The sequence below is a fragment of the Danio rerio genome, chromosome 15 (assembly GCF_049306965.1).
Source record: "Danio rerio strain Tuebingen ecotype United States chromosome 15, GRCz12tu, whole genome shotgun sequence".
Taxonomy (NCBI): Eukaryota; Metazoa; Chordata; class Actinopteri; order Cypriniformes; family Danionidae; genus Danio; species Danio rerio.
The window spans coordinates 33,031,412-33,059,020 of NC_133190.1; the positions used below are offsets into that span (position 1 = coordinate 33,031,412).

Below are 27,609 nucleotides of genomic sequence, written 5' to 3' on the forward strand. Positions count from 1 at the left end.
GGCATTTTGGAATGACCAAAACAACATTTTAAATTTTAAATGTTTTACAATGTGCTAAGCCTGCTGGTTTATCCATTCACACTTTTTTATTGTACATGATCTCCTATAACAAAAAAAAACTTTTTAAATGTGCATACTAGAATTTGTTAGGTAAAAGTGTTTCCATCATAGTTTATGCGCATCTTTTCTTATCAAATAAAACGTTTATCCTACTCAGTTATGCGCATACGCTTTTTATGCGCATTTTTAAAATTGCTGTGCATCTTGGCATTTCCATTAACCATTTTTTTATGCGCACATCCAAAATGCACAAAAAACTAGGTGGATGGAAACATAGCTCATAATATACAAGTACCATTAATAATTGATGATCATAAAACAGCAAATCATTATAATATGATTTCTGAAGAAGCATGTGACATGGAAGACTAGTGTGGTCATAGTAGGAATCATTTAAAAACCTAACAAAAATTTGGTAACACTTTATTTTGATGGTCCATTTGAGTATTAGTAGACTGTCAGCTTAATATGTTGATACTGCTACTTCAACAGACATTTAACTGACTATAAGAAACATAGCAAGTACATGTCAACTTAAACTAACCCTAACCACAACCCCAACCTAACAGTATACTTGTAATCTAAGGAAAATGATTTGCAATGCAACTTAAATGGACCATCAAAATAAAGTGAGACCAAAAAATCATACAGATCCCAAACCTTTGACTAATAGTACACACTGCACAATCTAATCAGCTCTACTTCAAGCAGCAATGCATCTCCTCCATGCATGCAGATGAAAAAACACATATGAGTGGTCAGGCGCATCTCGCGGGTTAGAAGGTTTTAGGCCAGAACTAAGAGCAGGACTGCTGTGTGTGATGGAGATCTGCATGATTTTTCCTTCTCCTCTGAGGGCTTCAGTAATGTTTAAAAGTGCGAGTGAGAATGAATCGCTTCCTTGCAGGTTTCTTTCATTATCATAACCTCACCCTCTCTGCGCTCCTGTACACTCCCTTTCCCCCAATCTCATATCAGACGCCCATCCTCCTTCAAATTTGACTGCCGCTTCTCCAGTCCCGCACTGAAAATTGCACAGGGGATTTTGCCACAACACCCCCTATCTAATCAACACCTGTCATTGGGAAAGTGGTCTCTCTCTCTCTCTCTCTCTCTTATTTTTTTTCTTCTTAAATGTATATGGTGGTGATTATCTGGCAGTTAGCGTCAGGGGGCTATCAGGCCTGGAAAGCGGGAAATTGCTGAGGGTGTCTTGGGTAAAATACGAGGAAGACTGAATCATGGAGTTTCCTCTCCACTGCAAGAGCGGCTGCACTTCCGCTAAAGCTACATTTGAAGGCAGAAAGCGTTGAAGATGAAGGCTGAGAGCTCAAATTAAAGGCCCGCCAAATGCAGAGTGCAAATGGAAACCGGCTTTTGCAGAGTTAAGAATGTCATTTGCATATATGGTAGTTAATTTACTTAATAGTTGTGTGAATGATTTCTTTGATATGCTTTCTTTAGAATAAAATTTCTAAAATATGCAAAGAAGAAATGACTTTTTGATAGAGTTTCACCAAAGAATTTAAAATGATACCAGTGCGCAGTCTGCTGAATAGAGTTATACTTCTTCCTTTTCAGGTAATGTATATTTAATTGATATATTTAAGCATATCTATATACACAGAAGCAACAAAATGAAGAGAACACTTGAAAAATCAGAATGTTAATATTTGCTTTGTCCTATAATTTCACATTTTAAATAAAAGTGTTTTCATTTTGGCTGATACGGTAGCTCAGTGGTCACCTCACAGCAAGACGGTCGCTATAGACATGGCTATGGGTGAATTGAATAAACTAAAATTGGCCGTAGTGTACGAATGTGTGTGTGAATGAGTATGTATGGGTGTTTCCCAGTGTTGGGTTGCTGCTGGAAGGGCATCAGCTGTGTAAAACATATGCTGGATAATCTGGTGGTTCATTCCACTATGGCGACCTCTGATGAAAAAAGGGACTCAGACAAAAAAAAAAATGAATGAATGAGTGAATAAATGAATAAATGAATGAATGAATGTTGTCATTTAGATTATTACTTTTATTTCTTTCAGAAACTAAGAATTGGTCAGAATAACAAAAGTTATTGTTGGTTGTGATAGAAAAGCATGTTGATTCTGCCAAATTTTAATGTCTCAGCTCTTCTTAAGAGTAAATTTGTGTTGCATTGTTTGTATTTGAACATAAATACAACCATTTTTGTGATTTTGTGGGGAAAAAAACTCTGAATGATCCTTTTTTTTAGAAGTCACTTTTCCAAAGAAATGTCACAAACATTGTTTTACTGAAATTTTAAAATGTTTCTTTTAAAGGTAAAGTCTAAAGTTCTCTTAATATTTCTTTACATATTTGTGTATATAGAATGAAAATGTGATATGATACAGTACTTCCCACAGGTTTAAAATATACTTGTGGTGGTAGCCGAATTTAAAACACCATTTACCCACATCACATAAATAGTTAACTATATGCGACATAACAAAACATAATTTAATTAAATTTTTAACAATAACTTTGTTTATTATTACACAGTTTTACACTCTTTTCAATGTGTTCATGTTTATATATATATATATATATATATATATATATATATATATATATATATATATATATATATATATATATATATATATATATATATATATATATATATATATATATATATATATAAAAAATCTACTATATTTCTTACTTTTATGCTATTCAGGAGCCATGTGCACACACTGACAGGTAAAACCTGCTTCTCTCTCTTAATTCAAGTTCAAAGCAAACTTGAATGCCAAAGCATTTTAGATATGGATATAAAATAGCCTATGCAATATATTAACATCCTCAAACTCATAAAATAATCAGCAAATGAGAAATAAATGACAGAAAAAAAGGAATAAAAACTGACGATATTAAAAAAAAAATCATAATTGCAAAATTAAAACTTGTAGATTATTTAAATAAGGCAAAAGCGTTGATTAACCACTCATTGTGTCCATATATTTTGTAGCCAGTTTAAACCAGTTATTTCATTCTCTTGGAGCATCTCTTGAACTGTTTAGATCAGAGATGCCCAAACTAGGGCCTGCGGGCAAAAGTTGTAGTACAATGCGAAAAACACTATTAGGACAAATATATTTCACTATAGAGTAAAACTCCATTTTGTTATACATGAGATTGTTTATGATTTTATTGTAAGAAGTACATCACAAAATGTAATATATATATATATATATATATATATATATATATATATTTACACGATCAAAGTATTTTTAATAAATATTTTAAAAATATTTTTAAATTAGGAAGCAACTTTATTGTAATACAGTTAAGTATATTTAGCTTTGGCCCACCACTCTCAATTAAGTTGAAAAACATTGGGCTCCCCTGGTTTAGATGGTTTTTCTCTCAGTCTCACTGCTATGCGCACTGTCAGCGGTGATGAAGGCAGACAGTGGTCTTTATTAAAGAGTAATTCAAAAAATACATACAAGCTATAGAAAGATGAAGCAAAAGTTGAATCCCAGACATTTTTAGGAGATTAGAAACCAGGGCCGGACAAACTTTTTAAATCCCAAAAAAAGAGTGTTGACAGGTCTCATGCATATAAAACGATAATCAAAAGATTTTCCAATACTTAATCGATCGCAGATATTATTTTTTATATTGAGCGGATACAAAAAGGTGTAAAAGGATGTTAATAATAGTAAAAATAAATAAATGTCAAAAAAAATTCCTGGGCGGCCCCAGTCTATGTGTGGGAAGCACTGTGATATATAAAATATAAAAATAATAAATTCTTACATAAATTAAGTGTACCATGTTTAAGCACTAAAATTTTAAATTGAAAACAAAAAAATACATTAAATAATCATAGAAATAAACATTTAATGCAAATCAAATTAAGAAAAAAATGACTAAAAGTCGAACATCAATAAAATAAATAAACTCAAAAACACTGCAAGTTCAAAATATTAATAAAAATGTTATATTATATTATATATTAAAATATATATTGACTTGGCAGATCGAATCTCAGAACATAAATAATAATCCACTAAGCAGAAATACTGAAAAATATGTGAAAGGAGGAAAAAGAAAGGCTTGGAGGGGGGTTTGGAGGAAAGTACAATTAGCCTAATTATATCAGAGCTCTTGAGCCATGGATGCTGTCATCTGCAGATGACCCTTCCGTTCCATCGCTGTTGAGAGGCGAATTAAGGAAAATAAAAACAAATGCACAGATTAAATGAAATGAACGCTCTTAGAAACTTTTAGGCCCCTCGCTGTGCCATGCTCATTTTTCTCCTACGCGCGGCCCTCTATGACACTTCCATTAATAAGCGAATATTAAATCAAGTTCCTCCACAGGCTGAGGCCTTCAGATCGGCGCCCATTGAAGGGGAGTCTATTACTGCAGCAGCCTCCAAAAAAAAAAAAAAAAAAACCCAGGAGGGTAAAAGATATCTGTGTGAATGGAATATTAGCCTGCAGGGCTCATGTAAGAGAGCAAATATGTTAGATAGGGGGCAATATGCCACCGTGAGTAAACTCACACAATCCGTCTGCTTTTCACACAAATGAGAACACAGACAACAGGAGAGGTGAGCCGCTCTACAGTCACAGCTCACACTTCTAAATGTCAGCGAATCAAAATAGCGTCATCTACTTCGAAGGATGATGGGGAAGTGTGTGTTTACAACACTAGATCTGGGGGGAAGGGGAAATGGCTGTTGCTAGGTGGCCAGAATACTGCAATGTAATCTGTAGCAAGTCACAACAATTTGAACAAATGACTATGCCATTAAGTGATAAAGGCGTAAATTATTTTAGCAAATGGACAATTGAGAGAGAGAATATATGAAGAGTTCAGATCCAAAACCCTCTAAATCCATCAGACCTCTTTTCTTGTACATGAGCATTTTCTATCAGCTCCTCTGATAAGGCTCTGAAGTAATGATAAGGTTATTATCTAGTAAATAAAAGAACTTTATTTTATTTTTTTTTCAAAAATGCCACTTTAGACAATTCTTTTGTTTTTAACAAGGTAGATTTTCTTTTGCATCAAAACCAAAACCAAATCCACGTCTGCTTATAATGCAAAACCCTCTAAATCCACCTATTGGAACAAGACAGCGTTATTAGTTGTAAAATCACTAAAGATTTAATTAGAAATTATTTCACTAAACATAAAACACATTACACAAACCACCTAAAATTTAAAATATATAAATCTGTCAAGTAAGTGTAAGTTCATTCCGCAGTGATAAACCAGGGGAAAAGCAGAAGGAAAATGAATGAATGAAATCTGTAAAGTAAGTGCATTAATCATTAACATTAAAACTGACATTAATACATTTTAATCTGTTGTCATCTCTCATATTTGGGATTTAGATTTAATGTAAATGAAATAATTTATTCTTTTTTCATTTCTTTGTCTATTGTTTATCCTCATAGCATCCATGTGGTATAAAAGAATGGAATCTTAACTCTGTCTTTTGTGAAACGCAGTTGCTGTTTAATGTATAGTAAATCGAATTCAAAGTAGCGTCAATGCGCAAAAAAAAAAAAACGTTATGAATGCATGCTACACTTCTGACTGTACAGTGTTTTTTTTTCTTCTTATAATGCACAGAGTTTTGAGGTAAGGGATGTTTTCACTTGCCATTCACTGACAGTCAGAGAGGCTCTCAGAGAGGCGTCTTTTAAAATCGAAATCGTAAGCGGAATTAAACTCTTATAAAAGCCAGCTCATCAGCGCACTTTTACATTGAAAACATGTGATCAGATTCACGCCTTCTGATTGGTTCTCGGTATATAGCGGCTTTTGTTGTCAAAGAAAATTGTCGTTTAGTGGCTTTTCCCAGCAAACTGTTATCTCTGAATGCGCTGATGCTGGGATTTGGATGATTAGAAGCAAATCTATTTGTTGATGGTTTACTACGTGCCTAAAGCATCCACTCAATGTCTTTATCTCATTTTTGGCAGAAGTGGCGTTTAGTGTCTTTTGCATCTGAACTCTTCATATTTACTTAGAAAGCAAATAGGTAAAATAAGATTATCTTAATAATAGTGGATATGATTATTTGCAGAGAATGTATCTTCAATATTGATATGGAGTAGTACATAACTCTGGGTATTTCAAAATACTGTGAATAATTATTTCTTATCTAAACTAACATAAACATAACTTCTGTAAAAAGTTGTTAGAAGTTGTTAACTTTTTAAAACTTTTTATTTAAAAAAAAAAAACAAAAAACAAATGTTACACACATATTGTTTGCTATGAAATGCAAAAACTTTAAAGCTCAAAATCATTCAGAACACAGATAGAACCTTATAATTCCAAGGTGACGATGTCTCATGTCTGAGTTTCAGATTGTTATTGTGAATGTACACAAAAAAGTAAACACCTAACAGATTCGATTAATGTATTGCTCTCATCTGTACGATCAAAACTGAAAGTGTAATTTAAGATCTTAACGGCGTTATCAGGGCAAACTTTTCAAATCGCGTATAAGCAGTCTTTGACCCCTGAGGGTTAATGCATTTACTAACATGAACTAATTATGAACAATACTTGTACAGCAATTATTTATTCTAATTTATCATTTACTAATGCATTAGTAACATCCAAATTCATGTTTGTAACCATTAGTTAATGCACTGTGAGTTAACGTTAACTAACATGATTAAATATTGTAATAAATGTATTGTTTATTGTTAGTTCATATTAGTAAATATACATTATCCAACGTCAACTAATACAACCTTTTGTAAAGTGTTACAATGTTACCTATCGTACTAAAATCTTTGCAATTGAATTAGTTTAAAGAATATTTTACTTATAATGTATAAACATTTTTATACGATAATGTACAGTTCTTTTCATTATTAAATCTATTAACGTGTCATTTATTTGTGGCTTATGTCAATATTGTATTAATGTTGTATATTATTGTATTTGCAGTTATGACATAAAGAACATTTTGTTCCATCTAATTCCTAAATAAAGTTTATTACTAAACGTTTACGCATAAATCTAAGTAAAAAAAAAAAAAAAAAAAATGATTTATAGACATTTAAAGTATGATTTATAACAGGGATTCTCAACCTGTGGGCCGCAGCCCACTAGTGGGCCTTAGCAGTCCTGCAGGTGGGCTGTGAGATGGCTTAAAATAAACTCTCAATATTATACTATAATTTTATTATTTTATTAGTATGCTCTATTAAAATGATCAAAGTAATGCACTTTCTTCTGTTCTCTGATTGATTCAAACTCAGCGCAGCCTCATGATCGCATCTGCAACTAGTACACATAAGCCTGTTCATTCACATACTATGCGTGACATCAGGCCCGGTCCCAACCAATTTGGCGCCCTAGGCAAGATTTCAGGTGGCGCCCCGTCACAGTGCAGTAAATTCCACTGCTAGTGTATAGTCATGAGAAACTAAATAGCTTTTTGATCGACTACTAAAAGCTGAGAAAACGTCAGATAAATATGCCAATGCAATTAACGTTATAGCTGAATTAATGTAATATTTACACACTTGCTTGAGGAAGGAATGACGGGGGTAGTTACATTACTATTACTATTATCCATAACATCTTTGCCCTTCCATAACATTAGCTGACGTTAAAACTAACAGATAGCACTATAACTATTTATTGATTAGCAATAATATGCCATATCTGTCAACGTTGGGATGTAAAAAAATATGGGACAACAAATAGCTTCAAATGATAGAATCCATAGCAAACATTAGAAAATATTGACAATAAAATAACAGGTTTAGCCTATTAAAAACAATGGCTTATACAGAAATTAAATAAAGCTATAAAATCTATTTAACTTTTAATTGTATTTGCATATTGATTAAAGTTACTATAGTTATTTAGGGAAGAGCAGCAAATTAATCTCTCATTGAGTTTTGTTTGATAACAGAGGTGTCACTGTAAGAATGCACAGATCTATATGAATGAATGAAGCATTCGAGTACTTTAGTAACTGTTTGTGCTCATTTAAGCGAAAATGAGTTGTGTTTAAAATAAAACACGCAGGACGGAGAAAAAAAAACGAAAAAGAAAAAAGCACTTTTCCGACGGTTCCTTATTGAGAGCTCCACTCCGCGCGAGCTCTCTCGGCTAAACGGAGCAGTAATGTTGAGCGAAGAAAAAAAGAAAAATACAGCTGTGAAACATAACCAGCTTTGTCTTTTTGTAGGAAACACAATTTAGATCTTTTTAGGCTAAGAGGTTTTTGAGTTATTGCCATCTATCGCTGAATGTGTCAGGAATATCAAAAACAAAACCAACTTAACCGCACTCAATTCTGGCGCCCCCTGGATGTACACCGCCCTTAGCATTTGCCTATACTGCCTATGCTACGGGCCGGCCCTGCGTGACATGAAAGTCTCTTTGTGTATTTTTTTGTGAACTATTTAACTGTCTTATAACAGATGTGCGCCCAAACAGGAGGATCTAGTGAGGCTCAATGGTGTTTCTGCCATAGAATGTAAAATAAACTTGCATATGAGCTTCTGAGGCACTAACATCCAGCTGTAAACTTGATCGCCATCAGATCGACGGGTTTTAACAGATTTAAGGTGTTTTACTATATTCTACATTTGTCTGTTTTTGAATAGTAGATATGTAATAGTAGGTATTGATTCTGTCTAGTTTAAAGCAGAAGCTGGTCTTTTGTAATCTCCCTAATGACCTGTGGCTCTCTTTAAATCTGTTAAAAAAAAAAAAAAAAAAAAAAATTTATATATATATATAGGGTTTAAATGAGCATTTCATACTGACATTTTAGAAAAATTGTCAGACAGGTGGGCCCTTTAAATTTGATCGGTGAAAGAAGTGGGCCCCAAAGTGAAAAAGGTTGAGAATCCCTGATTTATATGGTTGTAAAATATGATTTATATGATTCATATGATTTATAGACATTTAAAGATTTATCTATAAATAAATGCAGCCACTATAAGCATAAATGCCTCTTAAAGCAACAGGAGGCCAAACAAACAATGCCATATCCCAGGTCGTTCTCAATGTTAAAAGATTCTTGTTCTCATACTGATCTGGATCAAGGCAAATCAGCGTTCCCCTTGTCGTGAATAAAAGCTACTAAAATAAGAAGGGGAAAGCAGCACACTGTAAGTGACAGCATCACGTCCTGAGCTACGACTGTCTTCTGTATTCCCTATAGACAGGCGCTAATAAGATATGTTGATTCGCTGTCTTTTATATCTCCAGAAGCCATCAATGGGGATGTGCTCATTAACAGAACAGGAAATTGTTTTTGTAGCTCAATACTGCTGCAAAACTAATTCATGCACATTACCAGCTATTATGGATTTATTTCAAAAACCAATGTCTTTCTAAAAGTGTGCCATCATTTAAAGATCAACTGTCATTTAAAGAAAGAAGCACGCATGTTCTGCTCAGAACGTAGAAAGAAATGCAGAAAGCATTATAATCTCCTTCAGCATTCCTTGGCATCTCCTAACTGGGATCTGAACCAGAAACAGTCTGCTTGCTGGCGTTGATGCCTAATATACACATGCCTCAATGTCTGGAAGATAGTTTATTAGTCATTATCATGGCTCTTGACGGCACTTATTTTTCTTTTTTGCTAAAACGTGTCTTGTTTATTGCCAAGACTGCCTTCCTTTGAACTACAGGCTACTGAATATAAAGTGGAACACTACTGTTTTCAAGAGGGCCGAATGTCAATTCAGTGGTGCACTACCATGAAAAATTGCATTGCAAAATACACCAAGGCTTAGGAAAATACGCTTGGGAATAGCAAAAATTTCCCTTTAAATGTGCTGTCAAAACAAGACCTTTTTTCAGCCATGCTACACACTCCTCTCATTTTGACTCATTATTTTATGCAACTGTATATGCATTTGCCAAAAAAATTTATTTTAACACTAATTTAAAAAGCTGTAATTTCTTGCATGAAAAAACTATCAAAGCAAGTGTTAGCTGCAATCAAATGAAGCTGCAGACTGTATTTCTTCCATATGTGAAATTTATTTGAAAATCAGACAGTATTTAAAATAAGGGATGCATTTTTAGAACCAGCCAGATTGTCTGCAGGTTTCAAGCAAAAAACACCACATAGCCGTGTTGAGTGCTGATTTCACTCTCACTCCAGCTGTAGTCACTATGCAGTCTGAAGCAGCTTTCACATCGGATGTGGAAAGCGATGTGTTAAGAAACCCATTCATGTCAATGTAGATTCCTTGTTGCATTGACCAAAGAGCAGCTTTATGAGCAACGTCGACTAGCTTCTGCTAGCACCATGGTCATACTTCAAAATAGCTCAATATTCAACTATTCCTCTAGATATTTCTCTCATGTACACATATACACATCTATGCACACTCAACATACTAAAAGCACATTTCTATGTAGTATTGGTTCATGCTGCTTGAAATAGTGCTCTTGTGCTGTTGAAATGATGCCTCTTGACTCGTTCACTGTCAATAAAACTTAGTTATTTTATTCGGTTGTGTGTTTTTTTTTTCTTTTTTTAAATCAGTACAACTTAAGTAATTTACTTAATATTTAAGTCTTACAAAATTACTTAACTATATTGTTAATACTAGATTACCGATGGAGTCATTTAGACTTTTTTGTAATTGAATAACTTTGTTAAAAATAAACCCACATATTTATAATACCTTACCATTTCCTAAAGAAATGTATATATTTTTGTAAAATTGCTATTTTATCAAAATGTCAAAAAAACAAAAAAAACAGGAGTGTTTCTACCTTGAACTACCAAAGCGGCCAAAATGAACTGAACGCATGCATTTCAGCATTTGCTACCTTTCCCTGTTCCTTTGAATATGCCTGCCTCTGTTGCCAAGCAACTTCCTAGCAAAAACATAACTTTACTTGTCTTTCTAAACAGCATGTATTCAGTGCTGCGAAAAAGCCTTCTCTCCTGCTTGTAAAAGTGAAAATGAAAGTAGGCCACAGACATTTGCAGGTGGTCTAGTAGCGTAACTATTGGTTATTTTACCAAAAAGATTGTATTTTTAGGGTGATAAATTAATGAAATATGACGACAGACATCCAAAGCTTAGTTTTAATATCTCAATAGAAGCTTTGAATGCAAGCATGATGTGACGCTATGATGTCTTAAATGAGAATGGCCAGAATGATCACTATGGTAAATCTAGTAGTTCTGGTTGTGGTAGTTCCAGTGTTAATAATTAACAATTATTACAAAGAATGCATTCAGAACTTTTGGTTTTGATCACGGAGCATCCCTATCCAAAACTTAGAAAATTTTAAACCTCACAAACATATTTATGTATGTAAAAAAAAAAAAAAAAAAATGTATGCATTGCAATGACATGCGTTTATTTTAAAAGGCTTCATGTGTACGTTTACAAGTCAACCTTATCAAAACAATCCCTGTTCACATTGATTTATCAAAATGACTAAAAGTGCTGTATTATTATCAGTATGTGGCGATGTCCAGAATTGTTATTTCGGTGCATTCCTAATTTTCAAGCCCCCAAAATGCTGCTGTTGTGTGAATTAATCGCCAAAAAACATAAAAAGTTTTCTGTTTTTAGTTGTAAACTGTCACATAAACGTACCCATACAGCTTAAAACTGGTGATTATTATGTCACCATGTACTCATTCTAAATGTGTATGGTATTTTCATCGGTTTTCCTCCCCCTCCCCCAAAACAATAACATATTGTATTTTCTTTTGTGTTCCAATGAAATAATAAAATCACTCTGTTTGGAATGGCATGAAGGTGAATAAAGAATGACAGAATTTCTATTTTCCACAGATGTATCCCTTAAGTGTCCAAACACATTTTCAAACCAAAAGATGCACACAGCACAAAAAAGGAGATGCATTAACAATTTATCTCAATATATGATATTGCATCTAACTAAGCGATACAATCAACTTCCAACAAATGGCTTGTCATTTTATACTGGAGTACATGAAGTAGAATGTTTGGATATCATTTTTCACATGCCAGCAGGCTGACAGTCGAGCCGATGGGTGTGTAATACATATATACGTGCATGAATATGAACTGGAAAAGATATGAACCGGCAGGCATGAACGCATACGTGGCATCTCCTGGTTTAATTGCTCTGACGCAGCTCTATTTTCACACTACATATACATCAAGCGGCCAAGTATATACACTCACATATACACACACTCCCTCAAAATGACAATTCAACTAGGTCTGCAAGACACTGGAGAAAACCAACATTACAAGATTTAGTTTTTCTGCATTTTCTACTGTTTGGGAAGAATTTTAGAGTGAATGAGTTGATTCTGTAGGGGAGCGAATCTAGATAAATTATAATAAACAAATGATAAGCATAAATAAATATAATAGAGCAAAGACAAAAATGACATTGGCAGTCTTCAGGGGAGTCTAACAGTATTCACCCAACAGGCACACAAAGTCATAGGACGTTAATATTAGGTTAGATTTAGGTGATGACATCAGGTGAAAATTCAATGTCTAGTCAGCGTCTAAGGACAAAATTATTTAGTGAATGTATTTAATGACGTTGAAATTTGGTTGATTTTAGGTTGTGTTGGAAAATGACCAAAATCCAACATCAAGCCAACATCTTAAACCAGGCAAGTCCAAACTCGTTCCTGGAGGGCCGGTGTTCTGCAAAGTTTAGTTCCAACCGCAATCAGACACACCTGGGCTAGCTAATCAAGCTCTTACTAGGCTTTCTAGAAACATCCTTGCAGGTGTGTTGAGGCAAGTTGGAGCTAAAATCTGCAGGACATCGGCCCTCCAGGATCAAATTTGGACACCCCTGTCTTAAACCAACGTCATACTGATGTGAAATACTGACATTTATTTGTCAGGTATGACAACCAATATCCCATGGCTGACAGAGGTCATAGTGGTAACGTCTACACAACGTCAAGCTGTAACAACATTAAACATTGATATTTAGTTGACTTTAGGTTGGATGTTGGACATTGATGCCGTCCTGTTGTTGGGTTCTGATGTCAACCCGATTTTCATTTCCAAACAAAATGCAACTTTGCTACGACATTGGCGTACAATGTCAAACATGTTAACATCCTGTGCCTGCTGGGCAGGTACAGAAATTGAATAATCAAATAGAAAATGACACTTTATGGTTATTATCATTATTATTATTATTATTATTTCAATTTCTAGTGCCTGAATGCTTTAAAAGAACACTCCACTTAAAAACACTATTTAACAACTATCATAGAGTTAAACAGTTGTTTTTTTCCATTATTGAATCCATTCAGGCAATCTCTTGTTCTGGTGGGAGTACTCTTAGCTTAACTTAGCATAGATCATTAAATCAGATTAGACCATTATCATCTCACTCAAAAAAAATTACCAAAAAAGCTTTTTCTATCATAATCTTGACTCTTCTGTAGTTACATCATGGATTAAGAAAGAAAATTAAAAGTTGTTATTTTCTAGACCGATAAGACTAGGAACTACTGTTTATTCTCATTACGGTGTAAAATCATGGAACTTAAGTGCAATGATAATATACAGTGCCTGAACCTGAGATCAGCTGAATGGATTCAAAAATGGCAAAACTCAACTCTTCAACTTTAGGAATGTTGTAAAATAAGCCTCTATATATACATATATATATATATATATATATATATATATATATATATATGAATATAATATATATATATATATATATATATATATATATATATATATATATATATATATATATATATATATATATATATATATATATATATATATGAATTGCTCCTTAAACACACTTGCGAATGATAAACCTTCACTCAATTTGTGGTAAAACTTTGCAAATCACATCTGTTATGTCTGTGACCCCTAGTCAACTATAATCATGACTCATCATTGCACATCTTGTGATGTGACTACTGCGAGTGCACACATTGAGATGTCAATGCTGAAACGATACATTTTGCAGCCCCAAATTCAACATGCATTCCCTTCTCATCTGTCCCCCCACTCTCGCTCTTTTTAATGAATGGCAGGGTGATGAATAAACGGCATGAATCAATTCAATCATTGAATGAAGGAGAGGCGGGTACACACCTGGGCTCTTATACTGATCCGGGCTGGCCAGGTGCTGGAGAGGGGAGTTGCAGGCTGATGTGGCATGCTCGCTTTGCAGCAGCTGAGCCGCCTGGGGGCCCAGGGAGCCATAGTCCGCAAAGGAGAAGGGGGGCCCCCGTTGGTCGCTTGGCGAGGAATAGAAACCGTAATCGGGGAAGCCTGGGAGATACAGTACAGGGGAGGAGGAGGAGGAGGAAGGGAGAAGGAGGAGGAGGGGTTGGACTCCATCATTGGGGGAAATAGGACTTTGCATAGTAATATTATGAGGCAATGTTTCATATCTGACTTTCATGGTTGTACAATGTAGCGTGCAACTGGGTATATAGATAGATGGTGAGTTTATAAGGTCATATTTTGGTTTGTGTGACTGAGTGTGAATGTGACGGTGAGTGTGTGAAGACTGCAGCTGTAGACGGGGATACTGACACTACACATCAAACGCAAGTTCACTTTTGATGGTGATTACGTAAAGAGTGACTGACCTTAATAGAGCTTCTGAGAAGGAAATGCTCGTCATTTGAAATGCTAATTTGGATTCGGCATCTACAAACATTACAGGCAGGAAATTAACTAGAATACTGCTGTTTGGTGTTTTGTTATTTGGTTAACTCATTGGGAACCAAACCACAAAGCATATGTTGCATAATGTCAAACATTATAAACACAAGCTTATGATAACGTGAATCTTTTTCTTTGTGTGAATGCATCTACACTATGATTCAAATCAAATGATATTTTAGTTTATAGTGAGTCTGTAAATTTATGCACGTGTCATTTCGCCTTTTCTATAACAGACTTGTTTGATAGTTCGGCCCAAAATAAAAATTTACTGATTTCCTCACACTCAAGTGGCTTTTAACATTTATGAATTTCTTCCTTCTGTTGAACACAAAACAATATTATAAAGAATGTTAGACTGTTAGCCATCAAAATACATAGTAGGAAATAAAATACTAAGGAAATCAACGGCTGTTTCCCCCCAGCATACTAAATGATGGCAGAATTAAAATTTTTTTTGGTGAATCACCCGCTTCGAATGCTATCACTCAATTGAATGGGTGTTATCAGTGAATATCAGCTGATAGATATGGGCCAGTAGGGGCCCTCTGCGCCTGGTAGACTTAGAAAGCTGTTATCATCCATCCACATGGTTAATCAGCTATATTAAAAATACTCCAGATGCAGATCTGTTTCTACATTACTGTGACGGTTTAAGGGTTTAGGGTTGGGGTAGGGCTAGAGATCAATAAAATGTAATTAATGGGAAATTTAATATTAAAATAATAATGAAAGTAAATAAAGAAATTTAGATGTGAATAGTTCGGCTGCAGCCGTATGTGATCTATAGCTGATTAACCATGCATATGGATGATTACAGCCTTCTGAGCCTACTAGTAGGCACAGAAGGCCCCTACTGGCCCATATCTATCAGCTGATATCCACTGATAACACCCATTCAATCGAGTGATAACATTCAAATCGGCAGAGTGAACTATTCCTTTAGGGACAGTTCAATTAAAATTTCCTCAGACATACAAAGTGTGCTGCCTTTTTTCTTCATCAGAACTGTAAAGAAAGGTTTTAGATAAAATCCGTGTCCTTGGTGACTCATAAAATGCAAGTGAACAGCACTTTGTGAGTCTCAAAACATTTACAGGCAAACCAAAATCAATACCTGTGGCTTCTGATGAAGTCTTATGTAATGAAACCAAATATAATTTGCAACATTACCTTTAATTCACAGCCTCTGCAAATGATCATGAGCACAATCACAACCTATAAAAAAAGTTGCATTAGTGCACACACAATTCAGTTTCCTGCAGAGAATTATTTGTCAGGATTCACAGGAATTACTTTTGTTTTGCCTGTATTCTTTGTTTTGACTATGAAAGTGTTGATAGCTGTTAATGTGCATTTTATTAACCACCGGGGATCACAGTTTCAGATGTATAGCTTATCTAATGTTCTACTGAAGGAAAAAAGACATCAACATCATGAATAATTTCATTCAGAATCTTGTTCACTTGTTTCAAGCCTGCATTCGTTTCTTCTGCTGAAAAACAAAAAGACATTCAGAATAATTTTGGTAACCAAACAGGTTTCCATCAACTGTTTGTACAAAGAAAAAAAAGGTTTTATTACGTGTTCAACACAATAAAGAAAACTGTGCAGGGCTGTTACAAGTAGATGGTGAGTAAATAATTAAATACTGCATGAGCAATTCATTTAGGTTCAGAAATAGGACACTTTTTTGGAAGTACTTCTAAAATAATAACAAATATGCTTCACTAATAAATGTTGCTAGTGTACATATATTACATCATTAAACCCAAATAACTATCTTTGTATGAAAAGCAGACAAATATAGATAGATGTGCCCTAGCAGCTGAATATTGTCCATTGCCGGTGGTGTGTAATTAAACTGACTGCAACCTGCACTGCCTGCTGCTGATACAAATGAGAGACTGTGATCTTTAGGAAGGGTGTTAAAGAGAAGGATGGAAGGAACTCCAGTGTACCTGTGCTAACTGTTGACAAATAGTCAATACAGTCCCTTCTGCTATGGTTTTATATCAGACAAGCTATCAGCCCAGTGAGCATCTCATTAGAGCAGCCTTGGTCAGGTACTACTATATTCGATTCTTCTTCCTTTTCCTCCACCTTAATTAGCTTCAGTGGAATATCAGATATATTTACAGCAGAACAAATGAGCTTTATGCCAGCCTATATTTAAGAAGAGTTGAGGGAGTGATAAAGAAATATAAATAAAAGAAACGAGAAAGGAAAGTTGACTCTCTCACAGGCTGTAGCTATGCTGCTCTGACCTTCTCCAATCACTCATTAATTATCCACCTCTAGTCTGCTGACTGCTCAGCTCAGCTCAAACCTCGAGTCCGCTCTAATGGAAAAACAGCAATGACTGCGCTTTTGGCCACCAAACACATTTATTAAAGATCCAAAAATGTGTTAATATTGCTTATAGACAATATGTGGACACTAGTGACCATCTCCACCAAAAGGCTGTTTTTGCTAAATGTTGAATTTGGTTTAACTTGAAACAAAAAGTTTGAATGTTTGGTGTGACTACAGTATGCATTAATCTAATCAAATGTGATGCACAACTACAGATTATTTGTTGGTTTGGCTATATACTTTTATTACTAACAGATGTTTGCTAGTTAAATAAGTAAATGAGCAGAATCAGGTAGCATTCTTAAGCAAATTACCAAAAGTACAATTAGGTCTCCAATGTACTGGTAAAATTTTGCATAAAGTCTTATCAGGGTTTTAAAAAAACACTTTTGGGATTGAATTATGCTTACACATGAATGTGTGTGCCAATTGACAAACCACTGCAACACGCATTATTGATCACCTTTTCAGTAAAATAACTTTTGATAGAAAACATTTCACAATTTCACAATTACCACAACCTCCTATTTCATGTTTAGAAATAAATATGGAAATCCTATGATACACTTGGACTGTTTTTAAGAAAAAACTTTGTATTATCAAAGCAGTTGCCAATCAGATACAACATGGTTTAAACTGAAAACTGGCAGTTAGCTCTCTGCAACTATAACATGGTTGCCCACTGAAGCTAAGCAGGGGTGCACCTGGATGGGAGATGGATGGGAGACCACATGGGAAAGCTAGGTTGTTGCCGGAAGAGGTGTTAGTGAGCCCAGCCGGGGGGTCTGTGTGGGTCCTAATGCCCCAGTATTTTAATGGTAGGTCCGGGCCGATAAAGGATATTGTATCGAATCGTAATAAAATGTATGTCAATAACAATAATAAGCTCTGGATATATCGTCATTGTTCAATATAGAATATAATTATCAAAATTGCATTTTTGCCATATTGCCCAGCCCAAATTGATGAAGAATCTATACTGTTCAGTGAGCGCCGTCTTTCAGATGAAACATTAAACCGAGGTCCTGACTCTCTGTGGCCATTAAAAATCTCAGGATGTCCTTCGTAAAAGAGTAGGGGTTTAACGGCCTCCTCACCATCCCCATATCATAACTGGCTTCATCACTCTGCCTCCTCTCCAGGTGGATGCTGCACACTGGTGGTAGTTGAAGAGAATTCCCCCAAAAATGTGTAAAGCACTTTGAGTGTCCAGAAAAGTGCTATATAAATGTAAGGAATTATTATTTAAAATATTATCTTATTATTCCTATAAAATATTCCTAGGAAAAGTAATAAACAGCTTCTGTGTTGCAAGGATCTTGAAAAGGGATAAACAACCATATAGAGTAGAATGAGGTGCATCAAAGTCTATAAAGATGTGCTTTTAAGGACTTTAAGGCATGAAGGAACTTGAAACCTAAACCCCCACTGAAGGCATCTGAGAAGAATCAAATCCCTACAACCGACCACAGGATTGGAAGCTGTCAGGAAGGACTAACTCCCCATTAATGCCAGTGGTTTTGCAGTCAGATGTTCAACAAGCACATACAGGTGTGGTGTTTGCAGCCCACACATTTTTGGCTACAATGTACCTCTTATCAGACGTCTTTCCAAGAAAAAGCCAAATGATATACGTGTTGCAAATTCCTGTTTTTGCCGTCTCTTTCAGAGACTGCCAAAACCGACCTGTGAAATTCTCAGGCTTGAAAAGATGCTTACCATCAGTAAACAAAAACGAGCATGAAAATTCCCATCCTGCCAGTACATACACTCTCAAAGCCGAATAAATCACAGATGCATCCCGACGTTCAAGCTAACTGCGGAAAAGCGGAGGAAATGCCTGAGGTATGCTCCGAATCTTCAAGTGTTTCGGCTTCCCAGAGAGGAGGGGAAGCCCACTCCAGCATGCACATCTTTAATCATTTAAGGAAAGCAACCAAAAACGCACTTAGGCTGAATCCATTTTTGATGGGCCTCTCTAATAGATGGGCGTCCTTGAGGTTCAAAGGGAACCCTGGACGCGCCTCTTAATTAGACAAGCTGCCATCTCGTCCTGTTTCCCCTCATCCTCCTAATTAGATCTTTAACAACAAACAAATGAAGACCTTTTATAGGCGCGTGCGGCACAGCCTCGCCAACAAGGGGTGGGGGGCAGGGGGACGTCCTTTTTGTTTAACGCTCCTGAGCCCTGCCGCGCACAACAATGGTTGGGGTCCTGCCGCAATCTGCATAAATATTCTGCCTAATTTCCACGGCAGGACACAAAATACGACATTACCGTACGTACAACAAACACACCTGGATTCTTTGTTTGCATTGACATAGAAAATTAGACCTGAAAAGCTGTTCGTTTTAATGCGGTGGCAGGAAAGGTCTTATCTAATAACGGCCTGCAGAAATTACGTTTATTATCCAGGTAGATCACGTCCAATGACAGTGCTATCTGAAGCAGAAACACGGAATAAAACGCAGTTAAAAAGTGCCCATTTACTGTCTATAGAGAAAGCCATCTGGCAGAATAGGGCTGCTTGATTACCTTCGCTGGCTAATTCTCTCTCTGAGCGCATGCAAATGATTCACTTTGACCAAGTGGAAGTGAGGGGGGAAAAAAGTGGCGCTAAATTAAACACTGCCGTTTTTAAACATCAAAAGTTGCCACAATAATGGCTCCTCAGTGATGTTCGGCGGTATTGTACGCTGCCAATCAGACAGAGAATAGCACTCGGGATGTTTTATGCCTCTGTGAATAACTCCGGTATGAAGTGAGGACGCAGGATGTGAGTTTTGCAGTGTGCCCTTCCATTAACAGACACACTGAACACTACCGCAACCTCACAGTCAAACTAAACAATACGCTTAATATCTTCTCTTCTCCCTCCACAAAAACAAACACAGTTACATACAACAAGCCTCTCCCCTTCACTCAAAAAGAAATCTAATTACTCTATAATGGCAGGTTTGGGGGGAGTGCGTGCATCGTTGACAGGTGATAGATGCGTAAACTCACTTCCTCCGACTTGATAAATAGTGGTATGGAAACGTGAAGCGCTCGTTCGCGGTGGGCGTACGACAGCACCTCGTCTATTCATCATTCCGCCTCTGTGAGCCGCACGGAGGCCCGGGAACACACTCTGAGGTCGTGTCTGAACAGCTGGGAGTAGGTCATCCAGATGTGCCTTTGTCTGGGCAACATCTGCACTGGGCCCGGACCCCCCAGCACGGGGAGGGACGGGGGGCCGACGTGGGAGCGAGCGCAGAATGGATGCACTCTGGAAGGTTGTCAACCGCACCATTACGAGGCCCATCTGGGTGCTTCAGAGCTGTTGCTGAGATGAAAGCACTGGTTGCTTTTTACTCCCCCCCTCGCTACCGCTGCAGCTTTGTGTTATTATACATAATATCTGTCAGAGCGGCATCAAGAAACAGATACATAAATACACGAATACATAAATAAGAGGCCCTTTTATCAGCTGTTTAATGAACAGAGAGTGGCAATTTGTCACTGCTACATGCATCAACACAGGCTGTTTTTTTCTATTCGCATTAAAGTGAAAAGCACATCAGTCTCCAGCCAGTGCCAGATTAAGACATGAGCAAGATAATGATTGGTCAGTATTATGCTTAAGCTTGATATAATTATGTAACACAGCTGTTTTATTAATTGTATAACATGTTTAACATTAAAAACAAGGGAGTTATGAGAAAGAAACAAGTATCTGTCAGCAGTAAAATGTAAGGTGGCTCATTTTTTGGTTAAACACACATAGTGCTCAGAGTTTTCCTGTCTTGAATTACTACTTATTTGTCAAAATGGACAGTAACTGTGAATGCTAGCCCTCAGGATGGTACTACTGTGCCTCAGGCAGTCATTTCTCCTTGCACTCGAACATCTACTTGGCTAACATGCTTTTGGGCAAATCATGCAGAGGCCTGCTTGTACTGATCTGTAAGGTTGAAGGGAAAGTGATGTGCTAAAACTCTAGACAGGCAGAAGACAAATCTATGTTTGCAGCTCTACTCAGAGAAACACAAAGTGGTGGATCAATGCCAACAACTAAAAAACTATAAATATAAACAATTTGCTGAAAAAAAGCTAGACAAAAGCATCAAAATAAACAAATAAATGGCAATTTCGCACACAAAGACAAAACTAAATGATACATCAAATAAACAAACAAATGAATAGGAAAACTGTCAAATAAATATAAATGTAACAAAAAACAAACATACAACATGCAAAACAAAAACATGTAATTATAAATGTAATGGTGGCCAGCTAGCGAAGTGCTATGCTGGTAAACCTCAAACCAACTCTTGTACATAGAATCACCAGTTCGATCCCAGCTCGGACAGGGTTGGGTGTAGTAGGAGCGGAGGATAAGTGGGGGCTCGTCCGGGATGGAACTGAGGTTGGGGGGTGGGGGGCTAACAGAGTACAGCTAGCAAAGTGCTCACTCTGATCTCTAAAGGTGCACTAGAGACAGATGGTAGAGGCAATGGTCTTTAGCCTTCTTGTTAGTGCAAGCAACTCCCATTCAGATAATCCCTGGTTCGATCCATGCTCAGACTGTGTTGGGTGCAGTAGGAGTGGTTGGTTACACCTGGGGGCTCATCAGGGATGGGAGTGAGGTTTAGAGGGTGAGTGTAATGGAGACCAGCTAACGAAGGACCGCAATAGGACTGGTGGGTTAGACAAACAAAATGTTACAAAACGCCCCTCAAAAAAAACTCAAATAATAGCATAGACCAAACATTCAAATAATGCTAAATTAAAAAAATAAAAATAAAATTTGTGACTTCACTTTCTGCTGCATCAAAATCATTGGTTCAAAGTCAGAATAAGCATCCCAATTCGACAGCTCAAAATGACTCATCTGATTTAAGTAATTTGCTCCTAACCTCTACGTCAAACCACCTTCAAATGGTTCAAGGAGATCCTTGAGATGAGCATTGTGTTTCATGGAGACACGGAGACAAAATTGTGTTCATACAGCAGAAAAGTCTTAGTAAAACTAAAATGTGTTTGCATTGCAATTTAACATCGTGTATAGTCAGTCTGCCACTGAAGAAGGTGGAAAAAAACCTCTTTCTCCATGTGGATCAGGCTCAGTGCAGTCAGAACGGCTCACACCTGACCTGTCAGCAGTCTATTACCACAATTAGCCTGCTGATGTTAGCGAAATACTGCCATTTACAGAGTCTTTTCATGGGGGGGACGATGGAAAAGCTGACATTTCGCAATGTGACTTTCAAACACTTAAAAAAAAAAAACCTCAAGGACTGCGGCCTGCCTTGGAAATAGCATTTCACACAATCATCTACTCCAGGCAGAAATGTCAGTCGCAGAGAGGGAATCCGTACACTCGAACAAAAACACAGACTGTCGTTCTATAAAAAGCACTGACCCTGCAATTCCATACTCGGAGACATTATGTTTTATCTCTCTGTCTCTCAATCTCTCCATACTCAAAGCCAGTGGCACTCTTCCTCTCCAACTAAGGTGTCAATAAACGTGTCAAATGTGCCTCCGAATTAGCTTGGAAATTTCTGAGCATCCACAATTAGCTTCCTCATTTCCACCTATGTCATCTTTAAAGAATGGCCGCCTCCACAGCGCATCGCTCTCCATTCCGAGATGCTCTTTTCTAGTCGTAGATTTGAGTAATTATCATTACACTGTGTCCCTTCCAGCCAGAGAAGGCACGGCATAAATTGTCTGCTGATAATATTTCAATGTTTGAGCTGGAAAATTATGCACACGACAAGACCGCCGCTTACATCACGACAGCCGGGTAGCCGCAAGATGGCGAAAACATACATCTATCTTCATCAAGAGCGTGACAGACAAGTATGAAGTGCGTTTCATATTTGCAGCATGGGCGGCTGGCACCGTAGAGACGGCCTGGCCTAGATTGCACCTGCGGACACCACAGCGAATGATGCAGACACAGCTGCAGTCCGGGGCCTGTCTGTCAGGATACGACGGCTAATGGAGAGTGACACAGGTTTTCTCCAGCTCGCATGCGGTGTACTTTAACCTCGCCATGGAAGGAAAGAGGAACAGATGGAGGGAGGGAATGGATGGCAAAGCCTGAAAGAAGTTGGAGGGACAAGTCTAGCCCCAGGGACTCCGGTGGCCCTTTGTCCCCGGCCCAGGTGAGCCAAGGTGCTGAGGTTGTCAGGTCTCCAGTTCTAGGATGTGCTTTTGCGAGATGTGCAGTGTCAGATAACTTCTGCATCTCCTGTGAGTCATCTCTCTCTCTCTCTCTCTCTCTCTCTCTCTCTCTCTCTGTCTACGTTTGCCAAAGAGCGAAGTGTGGAAGTGGGACGACACTGCCTGGATGTCACTCTATAAACACCCTGTTCATTCTGACACATGCTGCAGGAGATCTCAATAAGTCAGATATTGTTTTACACACCTCCTCTGACAAGCCGGAGGGGTATAAATGAGAAAAAGTACTTTGGATCCAAAAGATTTAATGCAAAAATCAAACGATTCCACGACAAGAGACTGCAGACATAATGCATTTCTTTCCAAGTTAACAGACATGACCACCTACTCAAATCGAGACGCTTCTACTGGAACCACTAGAGAGGCAACTAGCAGAAGTGTTTGGGAAACAGAAGTAGAGAGAAAAATACTGGATAAAAATGAAAAGGCTAGAACAAAAAATATGCTTGAAGTGGGCGGAATAAAAAATGAAGTATTGACGAGTGATGAAGGATTAGGTCATCCAAAATGACAATTCTTCATCATTTTCTCGCCGACATGCTGTTCTAAGACTATGAATGGGGAATGGAGCGTTTAAGATTTGAAATATGACTGAAAAGTGCCATTGAAAAATCATGACTGAACTGTGAATGAATTATTTTGTGAAGGAAATCAAACAATTTCTTATGAAGATACCATTCAAATACATGCTTAGCTCACATAAGTTGAGGGTAATTATTGGTAATATAACAATTGTTATGAACTGTACACGTTTTTTTTTTGTGTGTGTACGTTCTTTCTGTTGCTTTCTTTTTCTCCCCGTCACTTTCACATTTAGTTACCGCCTACATTTGGAACACTACTGGCTGACAGGACTGCCAATCATATTCACCTTGTGATGACGCGTATTCCTTCTGCCAATCATGATCAGTGCAGAGACATTTAAATTGGAAGCGGCAACAGGAAGAGATCAGCTACTGTTGTTTGACGATTGGCTTGTCGTTGTCTGTTTTGTGGAGTCCGTATGGTTTAGTATGGTACTAAACGTTCTGTTGTTAAAAGTTCTGTCGTTTGTGATATCTGACTTGACGATCCATTCAAAACATGTGATGACTTGTGGAAAAGGGAGAACAGCAAAGTAAGTCACGTGACATACCTTTTACGCAGGATTTTTAATGTTTAGACACTAGTTTAACGAATTGCACTAATTAGTATTTTTCCGTTTTTAGTTGTGTAAGTTTAGGGCATATCTGCGAAGACTGAAGACTTTTCCTTTTATAATATCGTTTTCTTATTTAGGGGATTGGGAGGAGATTATGGGGATATTTTTATTATACTTCTTTCTTTGATTTTCAAGTGCAACGTTCAGTTTCCTTCCCCAATTGTCTTGGTTTATCAAATGTATTAGTATATTTTTGTGTTTGTACACAGTGGCGTTCTAATGCAATGTAAATGTAATGTGTGTATTTATATAGCACATTTATTGTGTATGGCCATACACCCAAAGGGTTTACAATCAAGGGGAGGTATGTGGGGGTCTCTCCACACCACCACCAGTGTGCAGCATCCACTTGGATGATGCGACGGCAGCCACAGGACAACGGCGCCAGTGCGCTCACCACACACCAGCTATTGGAGGAGTGGAGAGACTGATTGATAGAGCCCATTCGGTGGATAGGGATGATAGGGAGGCCATGATTATAAGGGCCGATTGAGGGACTTTGGCCAGGACACCGGGGTTACACCCCTGCTCTTTACGAGAAGTGTCATGGGATTTTTTTTTAATGACCACAGAGAGTCAGGACCTCGGTTTAACGTCTTATCTGAAAGACTTTAAGCTAGAAAAAGTTCTAGCTTAAATGGCATGAATCACCCCATATACGCCCCAGCGCATGAGCAGCGCATATTTTATTGGTGTGCATGTAAACAAGAGCAGGAGCAGTGTGTGCGGCGCGCAGGAATGGTTTTCTGCGCGCATGCGTCAGTTTGCTTTCACCAGCGATGTTTCAGTTGCACATGGAGAATAACAAAGTTGTGCGTGCAAAAGATGGCAAATGTAATTTCCCCTAATATCTTTATTCTGGGATTGTCACTCTAAATTAATATATTTGCATTAAGTAAATTGTATCTCTGAAAAGCTTACTGGGGCACAAATGATTTATTACTGTTTTTTTGTTTTGTTTTGTTTTTGCACTCCCGTGCCGCCCTTAGCAAGATGGGCGATCACCCATATTACCCATGCCTAAATCTGCCACAGTTTTTACATGTTGTTAATATATGGTTTGTGGGCGCAATAAATCTTTTGCTGTGCTAACTTGCTGTTCTTTGTTTCTCTTGCCACCTTTTACCATTAGTTTATTCTTTTTATCATCTCAACTACTTTTAAATGAGACATATTTCAATTAGGGGTCATAACAATGTTTTATATAAAAAAAGCTTAAATAAAAATATAAGCTGCTGTTCCATAAGTCTTTCAAAAACATTAATGAAACCTTGATGTTTATTAATCAGAACTCTGAATAAAAATGAGAACTGTTGCTTGACCCTTTAACTGCCTGCTCTACCAAATGGTTGACAGTGTTCTGACTGTTTTAAATAACGACTGTTAAAGTCATTTAAATAATGCTTTACACACACAGCATTGTTGGTTTACAATAAAATCAACATAATCCTGTTTAATGCTGTTCCTACACTTGATTTTGGTTTTATTTTGTAAAAAAAAAAAAAAAAAAAAAAAAACATGTTAAATGAGAATCTAAAATATTTCATGGCATACTTCAAAATAAAAAAAAAAGATTTTAAAAAAATGTATTTTGATTATGTTTTTAAATAAACTGGTCTTACTATTTTCTAATGTTTATATGTAATAATTCTGGTACTTTTATCATAAACCGACATATCGATCATTTGACAGAGGTTGAGGTTTTAGAAATTATGGGATGTGTTAAAAAATGCATCGAGTGTGTTAACTAGGGACGTTAGTGTTTTTTTTTTCTCACTGGGGCAGTTAAAAGGTTAAACAACCATAAAATCTAACAAACTGTAAATAAACAAAGCTGAACTAAACATACATTTAAGCAAAATTCTATAAAGAAAATATAAAATTACTTTAAAAAAGGTTTATGTGCTTTCTTAAAAATTCAAAAGCTTCAACTTTTTAAATTTTACTGCATGATAAAACAGAATTGTGTGCTTTGTATTCTTCTGACAAAAAGTTCAAATAAACAACACGAGGGTGTGTAAATACATTTTCATGCAACTATTCCTTTAAGTACTGAAGGATGCACTAGATGTTTTTACAGAACAGAAAAAGGTGATATGAAAATACAGAAACTCAAGACAGAGAATACATCAATAAAAAGACAAAGGATATGGATGAGAGAGGAAGAAGAAGGGAAAGGAAAGAAGCAGAGCAAAAGAACTTCTGCTGGAGTGTGAGCAGAGGAGAGTGTGGAGAAAGGAAGTCAACTGGTGCCATCCTGATTTAACACACACACTGGCATTCAGCAGGACAAAACAAGAGAGACAACAGAAACATGATCTGTTGTCCTACAGAGATGGTTTATAGGTGTTTACATGATAGTTGATATACAAATGAAAATTAAGCATGCCCCTTTCAAGTACTAGAACTCAGGTAGCATGCTGTAATACTATGATTTCAACTGATTGTATATACATTCTACACTCCGTTAATAATGCAAAACCAATCTAAGATTGTCTCATAATGAACATGTTCTCAGCCCATAAGATAACATCTGCTGATCACTGCTTGTTAACTGGAGCATTATGATCCATTGCTACCAAGTGATGATGTGTTTCATGGGCCAAACTGACAGTGAGAGGCCACGTCTGGGAAGGCCCAGTCAGGTACCAATGAAAACCATTCAAATTACACACACCATTTAGCCTAGCTAAAGTATGTGTCTCATTTATTTTATTACCTTCCTGCCAATAAATAATCATAAAATAGAAGCTGCTTCAGATTACTCAGATCTGTGGAGTATTAAATCAGCAGTTCTCAATCTTCTTTGGTCGGCAATCCATTTTTTTTCATACCTTGTGATGTTATTGGTACTGATAATTAGTACTATTTTTAAATTTTGGTATTATATTATATTATATTATATTACATTATATTATATTATATCATAATTAATAATATCACAAGCACAGACACAGATGTACAGATTTACAAAAGATTCTATCTAAAATGTCATAGCTTATTCTTCATTAGCATACATGTGATAACATACTAAACAATTTTATCACATTAATACACCAAAATACTAACTAATAAAAATATAATA

General features: G+C 36.7%; 1 protein-coding gene and 1 long non-coding RNA gene across 52 annotated transcripts in view; one reads left to right on the plus strand and one right to left on the minus strand.

Moving 5' to 3' along the window:
- The window catches only part of msi2b (musashi RNA-binding protein 2b), a 413,474-nt gene that overhangs the window by 11,609 nt on the left and 374,256 nt on the right, over nucleotides 1-27,609 (minus strand). For 36 of the 51 annotated variants that reach the window (XM_073922868.1, XM_073922871.1, XM_073922856.1 and 33 more), the window contains 1 exon segment: nucleotides 14,158-14,337. The exons of the other annotated variants lie outside the window; for them this stretch is intronic. In XM_073922868.1, coding sequence (XP_073778969.1) covers nucleotides 14,158-14,337 — 180 coding nt within the window. 51 annotated transcript variants of the gene reach the window in all.
- LOC141377882 (uncharacterized) lies at nucleotides 15,063-27,409 on the plus strand. Its single transcript, XR_012390980.1, has 3 exons — nucleotides 15,063-15,236; nucleotides 15,665-18,113; nucleotides 26,219-27,409. It is a non-coding gene; the product is annotated as an uncharacterized lncRNA (long non-coding RNA).